At 42.4% G+C, this 12602-nt stretch overlaps 1 protein-coding gene across 1 annotated transcript in view; it reads left to right on the top strand.

Annotated features, from left to right (window-relative positions):
- grin2ca (glutamate receptor, ionotropic, N-methyl D-aspartate 2Ca) overlaps positions 1–11722 on the top strand; it is a 60294-nt gene extending 48572 nt beyond the window's left edge. The window contains exons 7-13 of the mRNA XM_058652504.1: positions 1079–1232; positions 1531–1656; positions 3226–3455; positions 5771–5931; positions 6049–6236; positions 7471–7703; positions 9361–11722. Of these exons, the coding sequence (XP_058508487.1) occupies positions 1079–1232; positions 1531–1656; positions 3226–3455; positions 5771–5931; positions 6049–6236; positions 7471–7703; positions 9361–10968 (2700 nt within the window). The 3' untranslated portion in view covers positions 10969–11722. The remainder of the gene's footprint in view (positions 1–1078; positions 1233–1530; positions 1657–3225; positions 3456–5770; positions 5932–6048; positions 6237–7470; positions 7704–9360) is intronic.
- The last annotated feature ends 880 nt before the right edge of the window (positions 11723–12602 follow it).

A 12602-nucleotide genomic window follows, 5' to 3' on the forward strand; every position in this document is an offset into this window, starting at 1 on the left:
ATGGACTTTGGTGCAGGAAAGTGACAAGTTGACAAACTTCAGTTTACAGCCAGAAAACGTCGTCTAATGTTGAGCTTATGCAGCAAACATACTCTTAAGGTTATTAAGACTGATATTAGTTGAACCTTTAAGTGGACAAAACTTGTTTTTCTTTGTGTCCACCACTGGCAGCCATTTTTTCAGTGAAAGAAAAGCATTGTCAGCAAAAACACTGAACTATCCATCTATTGCTAATTAAATGCTAACAGTGTGCGGCGACAATAGATAAAGAAAAGTGAGACTTGTTTGTTCTTCGTAAATAAATAATTAAAACAAAAGCAGCTCTGAAGTTAAGATTAATGAGTACATGAACAAGGACCAAAAAGGGGAGGAGTCGATGTCCAGGTGAATAATGTCCACAGTCATATTTTCTCTGCTAGCATTAGATGAAGTGTCTGGACAACAGCAGCATGATAAAGGGTTTGTGTAGTAAGACTGAAACTTGTGTTATTGTAATGGTCCCGTGTGACACTAAGTCATTTAGAGTTGATGTTACGCACAACAAGATTTTAACCTTTAACGATTAGTTCCACTTTTTGTCCTCTTTTTGTAATGGACCTTATCTTTACAGCAGCCAATCGCAAACTTACCATGTGGTCTATTTTAAACTTGCTAAATATTCTATTCAAGTAGGAGATAAGCCAGACATTTTAATTCTGATTATTTGTGTCCATCTGAAAGTCACTGCTCCGTCATCACCGACCCAGAACATAAAGTTCAAACCAATATGACCCTCCAACTTTGAGGGTTAACAGATGCAGTGACGCCTGTTTTGGAAGAATAACATATCACTTTAATTCTGTTTTATTACTTCTGGTTAGTAAAACTGATTGTAAATAGTTTTAGGGACATTGGAGCTGGAGTTTTAGGGACATTGGAAAATGTCCATTTTCTGTGTATTTTTTAATGACTTCTCGTGCAGTACCTCACAGCCCACCTTTCAGGACTCACTTCTTTATAGTCTAATGTACGTCATACTAAAGGTCATCACAAGACGTCCGTCCAGCGTCATTTTCACCTCCCCTTCCTCCCGCCTCAGGTGTTCTACAAGCGGGCAGACATGGCGATTGGCTCACTGACCATCAACGAAGAGCGTTCGGAAATTATTGACTTCTCTGTGCCATTTGTGGAGACGGGTATCAGTGTGATGGTGGCCAGAAGTAACGGGACAGTCTCACCGTCTGCCTTCTTAGGTGAGAAAACCCTTGAAAACACTTGAATTTAATAAGAACGTGTGGCATTATACTATAATTTCTTGTTTGTGTATATTTTCAGTTGTGTTTAATTCATTTTAAACAAATTTACCATTTTATTTTTGATCAGCAGAGAAGTTAATAAACTTATGGTTTAAATGGTAAATATTTCAGACATTAAATGAAATCTGCATTCCAGATTTTTGACTTGTTGGCAATAATTTATCTTCTATCAAGTATATAAATTGCCTCACTCACTTGCCTGACTCCGCCTCCCCTGTGTCCTCTGTCCCCGCAGAACCGTACAGTCCAGCCGTTTGGGTGATGATGTTCGTCATGTGTCTGACCGTCGTTGCCATCACAGTTTTCGTCTTTGAATACTGCAGTCCGGTCGGGTACAACCGCAGCCTGGTCAGTGCCAAAGGTAAGCCTTGACTCCTTTTCTCAGTCTGTCCTCGATCCTTTCCCAAACACCACAGAAGAACTGTTCAATGATAATAGCAACAGCTGTTTTTGTTGGTTAGTTTTTTTTAATCTTAAAGTATATTATATAAATATAGAAACACAGTATCAAACTCAGATTTGGACTGGAAACCTAAGTGCTGGATCTCTGCACCAAAGTCCATAGAGAAAATCATCGATTTGACATCACAGCACAGAGGAGTTGTTGATACACTGACGTCTCTATCATTAAGTCCAAACGTGTTGTGTTGTGACTTTGGTGTTTCCATCGTTCAGATTTACCACAGTGACACAAACCAAATGAGGCAACAGTAAACCAGCAGACCCCATGTACCCGTGAGCTACAGTTGCTCATTTTTTCAATGGACTTTGGTGTGAGAGAGTGAAACTTAAATTCCTTGTTGGAAAAAAGATAAAATATTCATTATATTCTAAACAAATCATATACCATGTTCCAAAAAACTCCACTATCCCTTTAATGCTTGGATTTTTTTTTTTTTTTTTTTAATACTAACATCCCTGAAAACCCATTGAGAGGTGCGATGAACACTTAACCCGGGGGCCTTTAGAGAACACATGGAATCTAAGTGGCCACATATTGGATCAATGCCTGGAAAATTGAGAAAGTACAGTTTCATCTTGATCTATAACATAGCTCATCACGAGTGAAGTGAGGGCCAAAGCTACACCCGTGACTCACATTCTGTTTTCTGATAGAGGTTCTGTTCTCACTACATGGCAAGGAAACCAAGTCAGATGAGAATTTTCTTTTACTTGGACTTGTGCCTGTTGGACCAATTGGACACCATGCTGTTTTGATGAAGACCTGAGACGAGTGATTGAGACCACAAACTATTCAGGAAAATGTTTACTGACATTAATTTAAGTTTTGTCAGAGAGACCACTGGCCACAAATCTAAACTGAAATGTGTAAAAATATAAGGTAAACATGACAAACGTGACAAACCACTTTCGCTGTGTACATGGCTAAGGAGGATTAATCAGCAGAAACTACAATCACGTTTCCTAACCAAACAGATCTCTGGCTCTTGCATGAAAAATGGCCGAATGCCAAAGACTACACCGTTTCCCATTCCCTATTCAAACTGTGGCAACCGGCCATAGTCCAAAGCGTCACTCCACAATTTCACACTGATCCAAAAACTGTACTTTTCCTGTGTCTATGACAGTCTCCAAGAGTGTAGATAATAGGTGACTGGACTGTTTGTGTTTAGGTGAATAAGTTTTCACCTTTTATCCAAGAGGCTCCTTTAGTTCTGGATGAGAGGTGAAGCATCTTCAACCAAAACCCAAGCAGGTCTTGCTTCTTATATCTCTACTGTTGAAGAGGCACATGTGATAGAAACAAAGGAAGATCTGAGAATTAAGTGTTTAACTCTACTGTTTCATTGTCACATCTTTTACGCTTAGTTATACCCACTGTACTGAGATGATGAAGTGTATTTCCTCCAGCATTGTCCAACATGCACAGACCAATTATGTGTCCACTTTAAACTTTCATCCTTGTCAGATCCCGGAGGTCCCACCTTCACCATTGGGAAGTCAGTGTGGCTGCTATGGGGGATCGTATTCAACAACTCTGTGCCCATCGAGAATCCAAAAGGCACCACCAGTAAGATCATGGTCCTGGTGTGGGCCTTCTTCGCTGTCATCTTCTTGGCTTCATACACAGCTAACCTGGCTGCTTTCATGATCCAGGAGCAATACATCGACACCGTGTCTGGACTGAGCGACAAAAAGGTACTGACTGACCTGATTGTGTTAGGAAAAACACAATATCATGGACTGTTTTGGGTGTGTTACTAGTAGGTATTACCTGCTACTAGGAGGTTATATCTTTAACATGTAGGTTATGACCCATGGAGGACATGATGAGGTTTTGGTTGTTTTTTTTCCATCCTGAACACGGATGCAGTTAACAAATCCGTAAAAGACAATCAAACACACATTTCTGGATTCTCTGCATGTTGCTAACAACATCGGCATGCATTGTTGGCCAATATCACAACAGCTTTGTACCCTGTCTACGTTATCATGGCTCTGTTTGAGAGATTTATGCAATACATGTAGCTGACTGCATACACAGTCAGCTACATGTTTAGAGAAAGCTAGCATTAGCGTTAGCACAATACAGTCAGTGCATCGAGTAGCTCAAAGAGAGAAGTCAGTTTGGCTAAAACACAGTGAAAACTGACAAGATAACATTAAGAGACATGCTTTCTTTAAACACTACACTAGCTACATGGCTAGTTAGCCACAGCAACTACCATGGAATAATATGGGTTTGCAATACAACATTTTTTTCCATAACCAGACCTGGTCTTTCAACTTCCAAAACATTCACTGACATAAAGATGGACCAATAATGTGTTACCCTAAATCACAAGGACTTTCCTGATAGGCCAAGTGTGTGTTCTAACCAGGACCAAATTACATACCATAAACCCTCTACCAGTGTAGCAACAGCATAGCAATGACAGGACAATAAGCAAGCAACAGCAATGACAAAGTGGTGACAGTGAATTTTCAAAATCTATGTGGACGACTGTGAACTAATCTTTCAAATGTAACACACAAGTTGGATTTTCTGGGCAGACATTGATTATAAACCCAGGTGTTATCTGCATATTTGGCTGGCCTGAGGAAGTGCTCAATACGAGTATCGACGCGGAAACCCACGTTAAACCATCAGCACAGGAAATCATTTGTAGACTCTTTGCTTGGCAAGTGATTGAAAGGAGGCATTTGAGGAAAGGACCAAACTTCCCCCCACTACTCATTATGATTCTAGCAAAGTCATTTACAACAGTCGTCTCATTACACATTAACACAGAGACAGAGCCATTTCAACAGCAAGTCCATAGATTATTGAACAGCATCCTGCTTAGAGTGAACTGCTGTTTGTCCAGCTGTGCTGGAGTCCTTAGGTTAAGTAAATGCAAATGAGAAACAAGACAAAAGTGACCTTGTATCAGAGAAGAGAGAGTGATGGACACGAGCACAGCTAGTCTGAGGACATTGTGCTCTGTTTGGACTTTGCTTCACTGTCATCAGCTTTTCACTCTATTTTTAAATATTTGAACTCGAACAACTGAAATGAACCAAGCTGATTCTTGCATCTCATCGTTTGTGCAATTTTGTTATTGCACAGTATGTTCCTAGTACCCCTGTGCAAGGTGACTAATCCCCATTGCTCATTTGTTAATTGGACACTCTAAATTGACCCAAGCCACAGGGAGGCCACATCTAGTGTACACCTTGTACCGGTCCCAAGCCCGAATAAATGGGAGGGTTGAACCAGGAAGGGCATCCGGCGTGAAAATCTCTGCCAATTCAAATATGCGGCTCATCCACTGTGGTGACCCCTAGAGAAGAATAAAATTACTTTTTAGTGTTGTTCCTTTGTAGTTCTTAGACTTCCAAAATTGCCTCTTCTACAGATTCTTTCTGTGAACCAAAATTACAGTTTCTTTTTGATCTCTATGCATTGTATGCAGTTCAGATAATAAAAAATTCTCAGGGACAAGCTTTTAATTTCAGCGCTTCACATGCAAACTTGACCTTGACAGACTGCTCAAGGTCTGATAACCTTGGGCTCCTTTATTAACATACCGTGAGCATATCTGCCGAAGGTTAATGATAAATTTGTCAATTATATTTCCACCCCGTTCCCCACAGATCTTTTGAGAGCATACAGTGCTGCCAAAAGCAAAACGATAAAATTCATTTCTGACTGCAGACAAGAAAGGGATGAAGGGAACGTGGATCCCCGCGGACACAGAGTTCACTCGTGATTGTCAGGTCTTTGAATTGTAGAGTTTGGCGTGCAAATGAATAGAGCAAGAGGCCAGTGGGACACTGAGCATGAAAGCACCTGGGAGTTGAGCAGAAATCACAAAAAGGAAACACACTGGTGAATGTTACCGTATCAGCAGCTCGGAGCTAGACAACTTTATAGTGTTTTTGATGCTGATAATAAATTTAAAAATGTTCTATCTAGTCAATATCACTGATCACTGTGTCTTCATCAATACTGACTCTGCCTCTCTCGACAGTTCCAAAAGCCACAGGAGCAGTACCCGCCGTTCCGCTTTGGTACCGTCCCAAATGGCAGTACAGAGCGCAACATAAGGAGTAACTACCCCGAGATGCACTCCCACATGGTCAAATACAACCAGAAGGGAGTCGAGGATGCCCTTAACAGCCTCAAAACAGGGTCGGTGTCTGTCTGCCAACAATTTTGCATTTACATACACAGAAGTGAAAATGCAAAGCCGAGCCAAATGGTTTTATGAAAGTAAAAAGCCCTTTTTTTTTTTCTCCACTGCTGTAGGAAACTGGATGCCTTTATCTACGATGCTGCGGTGCTGAATTACATGGCTGGCAAGGATGAAGGCTGCAAGCTGGTGACCATTGGCAGCGGCAAGGTGTTTGCGACCACTGGTTACGGCATCGCCCTGCAGAAGGATTCCCGCTGGAAACGCCCCATCGACCTGGCTCTGCTCCAGTTCCTGGCTGATGGTGAATTCTTGAACATAGATGTGCACACAGAATGTCAGAGAGTGTTACTGTTAAGTCTATAGCTACTGCATTTGCATTTTTATTTTAGAGAATGGATATGAGGATATATTTGATCAAAATACCAAAAAAGAAATACCATTTATAAAGAAAATAAAAAACATTAAGGGGAAAGTGGTTTGAAAATGTTGCTCGAAACTTTAAAAAGTGAGTAAAATGTATGAAAACTCATCAAAGACTGGAAAAGTGCTGCAAGAGCTAAACTTAAAAGGATTTATCTTGGCAGAAAAAAAGATAATCAAACCCAAAATTTAATTGGATCGTCCATGGGTCATGGACCCACCAATTCACAAAATATTAATGGAAATCAGTTCAATTGTTTTTTTCTTCTTGTGTAATCCTGCTTACAGTCAATCAGACAAGCCACAACACAATCTTCTTGGTGGAGATAATTAAGGAAGTGTTTTGTAATTACCCGAGGCTAGTTTTATTACCTGAGACGTACAATGAATTAGCAGATTACAAATTGGTATCATCAGATCCCTGAGACACTCGAAGGTTTGCGGGACAATTGCAAAACAAATCCTGTTATGTTCTCTTTTTTCCTCTTTGCCTTTCTGCTTGTGAGTTGTCATATTCAATAATATTAAAACTAAAATTTATTAACATTTGAGCTGTTTACTGCTAAAGTTAGCATACAACAGCTCAATTTCAAGTGTGAGTACGATACACCTAATCAGTTTTGAATGTGCAAAAAGTAATTATTTTTACAGGCCTAAAAAATAAAATAGGTTATTTAAGATAAGGACAGCATATATCAATGAACATTAAAAGTGTAAATACACTAGATTATTGCCAAACGCTCATTTTCATCTTTTGTCCCTTGGACAGGTTAATTTTGTTCCAGGTTTAAGATGCTCGAAAGGAAAATATAGCTTTCCAAAGGTACTATTCTCCTCTAGTGCCTGCTCTGGTTAACTTGTTCGAGTTCTTTGTAGGGTTAGGGTTACGGTTAGTGTTTTGCTAAATCACAATGAGTTCATAAAACATTCAGGTGTCAATGAGTCAAGGAAGTTCTCCAATAAACATGGTCAACAGCCTAATTTAAATGGCAGGTCCTCACATTGAGAAGCACAAGCAGAAGTCCGACAGCACATCACTGATATATGATACGTAATACTTGTTTCCCCGATACTGGACCTTTATTAGCCTGCAATTATCTGCTCCTCCCTCTCAGGAGACACACAGAAGCTTCAGACTGTCTGGCTCACGGGAATCTGCCGCAACGAGAAGAAGGAGGTGATGAGCAGTAAGCTGGACATCGACAACATGGCAGGGGTCTTCTACATGCTCCTCGTGGCCATGGGCCTGAGCCTGCTGGTTTTCGCGTGGGAACACCTGCTCTACTGGAAACTGCGCCACTCAGTCCGCCAGTCGGAGAGTGTGGATTTCCTCCTAGCCATCAGCAGAGTAAGTGATCCTCAGATTTTTAAAACAGAAGCTCCGCAGACCGTGCTTTATTTTACTGTCATAACAGATAAGTGCATCTTCACCGGTCGGCACCGAAGTATCAAAAGTTATGTTAATTTGATTCCAAAATTTGCTAGAACTTTCCAATTACCATTTTGTCCATTATGTTTTATTTTGTACTGCATTGTTTACTGTCCAGTACTGTCCAGGACAAGCACTGGGCTGCCATCCATGTTCTACCGATTTATCCTTGCGGGGACGCTGGTGCCAATCCCAGCTCACATGGGGTGAATGGCGGGGGGTCACACCCTGGACAGGTCGCCAGTCCATCACAGGGCCAACATAGAGACAAACAACCATTCACACTCAAACCTATGGTCAATTTTGGGTGTCCAATTTGCCTAATCCCCAAATCTAAATGTTTTTGGAAGCGTGTGGCCCCAACTGTGTCATATTTTAATTAAATATGACACCACATTAGGAGTTTACGATTTCCCCTTAAAAAAAAAAGCTTGATTATATATACACCAAGTACTTCTGGCATCTGAAGGGAACACTTGTTTTAATTTTCTCTAGACGCTGTGAGAATTTACTTTAGGAAGTTGTTATTCACATTTGGAAGAAACTGTAATCTTAATCTTTTCTCATTTGTTTTATGTCACGTCGTATTTTTTTTGCACCAAAGTTTAGAGAGCAGTGTGAATAAAAGTAGCGATAAGTAGCGGCATCAATGAGCACTATCTGCCGCATCTGTTTTGATAAAATCCTAACAATACACTAACTGCCATATGTTACTATTTGTGCTATGAACTGTAATGAAGTGTGGCAACGCTGGCAGAACAACTCTTGGGACTCACTTTTTTTAAGCACCGTCTGTGGCTGAGAAATCACAATGTAAGGATTAGGATTCCTTTTGTGTAGCGCCCACTGAGATGTGTTTATTCCATAAACAAGTTCAAATTAAAGTAATCTGAATGCCACACGAGCGACAAAAACACTTTTCCTGCAGATGGACGTGACAGAAAATGTAATGGTTAAACAGTCTCCTGTCTCCCTCTGAGGTAAGGCAGTTGAGTGTAACAATAACTGCTCGGGGACAGCTTTATTAAAAATAGAGTAAGAAAATGACTTTAAGGCAATAAAAAATTACTTTATGGATACTATACTGAGGTATTATGATGGTGATGATGAATTTGAATTTAAATTGCCCCATTAAAACCCTTCATCTGTTTGTCAACGGTACTCAAAGGTCAGATTAGGTATTCCAAAGCAATACACAATTTAAAAGTAAAATAAAGGCCGGTGAGATAAAAAAAAAAAAAAATGGATAAACCCTGCATGACCCGCAACTTATTTATATGCTCACTGCATTTTTGTAAGATCAAGCCAATGTGTAAACAACATTTCAGACATACACAAAACTCCCAGAAACAACAATCAATCTTTTCTCTGCAAAGACAGAAAACTTTTTTTCAGGTACTTTGCTCGGTTGATAAGTCTTTGCTTTGCACACATATTGAATGTTTGCAGTGTGCATATGAATTTTACTAACACTGTACTAATGTGATAAGTATGAAGTATGTCGGCATCCCTGTCCGGCGTTCAGGGAGGGAGCACTTATTTTATTGTAAATTCACCTTTTTGTCTCTCTCTGCAGGGGATCTACAGCTGCTTCAATGGAGTGGAGAAAACAGACCACAATGGGAGCATACCGAGTCCAGACGTCACCACCAACTACACACAAGCCAATATGCTGAAGATGCTAAAGACAGCCAAGGACATGGTGTCCTCTGCCAGAGTGGAGAACTCTCTAGACAATGCCACTAAAACAATAGAGAACTGGAGCAGGCGGGGAGCCGACAACGTGCGCACTGGCCTACCACCCAGAGTGATGGCCGCAGACATGACTCATGGCCGCGTTCCCTACATCTCCAGCATCACTGACAACCACTCGCCATACCCGCAGCAGGCCCTCACACCCACATTTCCGATTCATTATAGTGACGCCTCCACCCAGCCACTCCTCGAGAAGCCCCGCATCGTGACCAGGCCCACCCCACTCCGCTACACGCTGCCGACCCGCAGCAGTCAGCACGTCTTAGAAAGGACTCTGCCCATCTCCAGCCTCAGCAGCCCTCACATCGCCATGAGGGACCCTTCTCCCTCTGGTACACCAAACCCCCACCACAGCAGCAGGCTGTATGTGGAGAACCCGGCCCGGCACCCCACATCGCCCTTTGTTCCCTACAGGGACTTTCAGGTGCCCGATATTTACGTGGAGCACAAAGGGCCACTGAGGAGGAAGTTTAGTTACCCCCCTGACTGCGTGAGCCGGAGGAGGAGGTCCCATACCTACGTGTTTGATGCTGCAGACCCCAGAGTGAGAGGTGACTATGATGAACCTCGGTCCTGCCTTGCCGAGTTGAGGGCCAATCACCTCCTGAGTAACCACACCCCCGATGCTGCTCCCATATCCTGCACTGCAAGGCACTACCCAGGCAGCAGCACCAGCTGCAACTCTTGTATGAAGTCATATCTGGAGCCCGAAACGGATGACATACCGCTGCTGGGGAAGGACAAACTCAACCGCCGCGCCTCATTTCTCAGAGCCACATGGGGAAATGACAGAATCCATCAGGTGGACGAAACAAAGCCAACCACATCCACATCTCCCTCCACCCGCGTAGACATGCCTGACCTGTTTCCACGCGTGGTTGTGACCAACCCAAAACCCCAAAAGCTATACGGAAGTCTGGGGCACAACCTGTCCTGCTACTCGTTGGCTGCTGAGCCTGCATACTTGGACCCAGCCCACATGGGCTCCTACCCCTACAAGCAAAAGCTCAAGTACTCCGACTCCACCCGGCTGCCCTCATACAGGGAAGCCATCCTACAGAACGCTGCCGCCCTGCGCCGCTCCTCCTCCACAGTGGTGCACAGACATTATTCCACCTACCTGAACTCATACACAGACTTGCCAGTTTACGTGGGGCCGTCCCAAATGTACAATGGTTCCAAGAACGTGTGCCACCTGTTTCCTTGTGCGAGCCACTGTCCAGATAACACAGCGATGCTGCCTCGCATGAGCGACAGGCAGGTGATTTACCATAACAATATGTATGGGGCTTATGATGGCACAGGAAGGAGACAGGACCCAGGCCCCGGAGGCAGAGAGCGGAGGCAGGTGTTGGTGGCTCGCAGAGTTAACAGTCCCTATGTGCCAAAGCCCTGGGGCAGGGTGTCCAGCCTGGAGTCTGAGGTCTGAGCCACCAGTCTCCCTGGATCTCTCTCACTGAGCCCCTCTGAGGAGCGGGTAAACCTGGGGGCTCTTCCCTCTGCCTCTGTTCAAAGCAAAAATCGAACTCTACACCAACAGTGTATTTGAGAGTGCTGACTCTCAATTATGAGTGCAATAATATCATAGGCAGCAAAATTTAAAGGTGAGGACACGGACATGCAAATTAATGGTGGGACTTAATAAGCCAAACCTATTATACTTATACAAAAAAAAGAAGGACAAAGCAGTGTTGGAAAGTATATATTATGTAAGAATTTAATCTATCGATTGTTATTTAGAGGATTTTTAAATGCTGTGTTGCTATGTGAAAGAATTCTGGGAGACAATATACTGTAGCCTCTCAATCTCAATACAATTTGAGACGTTTCTTTTCTTCCTCCCCGCACCCAGACTTTAATTTCTAATCATTTCAATATTTAATTTGAGAAGTAAATTATTAAGGTAATTTTGTCGTCAAACCACTGACATACTCTTCTGTGAATTTTCTTGCTCCGTGACCTTGGGTGCAAAGTTTCTTCTGGGATTTTCTGAAACTGCTCCACACGTCATTCATGTAATTTGACTGGGATTTAAAAAAGAAAAAAAAGGGTATAGAAAAATAATAATTGTCACGTGTATTTCCATTGTCACACAACTCTTTAATAATAAAGAACAAGGTCATCTCAAGGACCTTTTGGAATCATCCGTCATTTCAGTCTCTATATAAAAAGCTATATAATGTATGCACTTTGTATGGTGATTTGTCAAACATGGCTTTACTTTTCCCCTTCATTTGTGCGTGCATACCGCGAAAGTCTTGATTGATTCAACCTCTTGGTCACACTTTAATATGAATGCAGTTAGCTTGAGCATTACGCAAGTAGTCATCTGTTGGGTTTACTCATGCGAGTAAATACAAATGATCCAACAACCACAATCCTGCAACGTCATAAAATAACTTTATATTTGGTGTGTGTGCCGTAGCACTGCATGCACATGTATGCACTGGAGTTTGGAGAGTTTGGAGCTTGTGCTAAGCGGACAAGGCTGACTTTTGTTGAACTAATGTTGTGTTTACACCATGGTACAGTACAGTACGGTATGCTCAGCCTTGCGTTTTTGACTGAGAACAGTACAACTTTACTTGGTGGGCGGGCGTGTGGGGCTGTGCCCGAAGGTCGCATCAACGAGATACGCAGTGCCACGTTGCACTGTTGTGTCAACATGGAACGCGACCCAACAGACAACAGTGGAGGACATCCAGCAGCTCGGTTTGTGGCTGTTTGTCTCCACAAGACCTCGAGCTTTGTATGAGTATAGACTGTGGTGCTTTGACGAGAAGGACAGCCGAAAAAAACACGTTTTTCTGTTGTTTTCTGTCGCCAAATCAGCTGACTCTCGTGACTCTAGCTTCTGACCGTACCATTTTACTCACAGGGGAAGGGTTCCAAAGAATCGAACGATTGTGGCTGGTTATTTGGGTATACTATTCCTCATGAAAAATGCAAAACAAACACTATGATCACTTTAGCAAAACTTAAACAACAGCAATTTCTGTCACAGAACACACACTGATCTGAAAGCTGCCTCCAGCGTCAGGCGTCAGCAACACGTTACGTGTG

Source organism: Solea solea, chromosome 16, assembly GCF_958295425.1.
Source record: "Solea solea chromosome 16, fSolSol10.1, whole genome shotgun sequence".
NCBI classification, from domain to species: Eukaryota; Metazoa; Chordata; class Actinopteri; order Pleuronectiformes; family Soleidae; genus Solea; species Solea solea.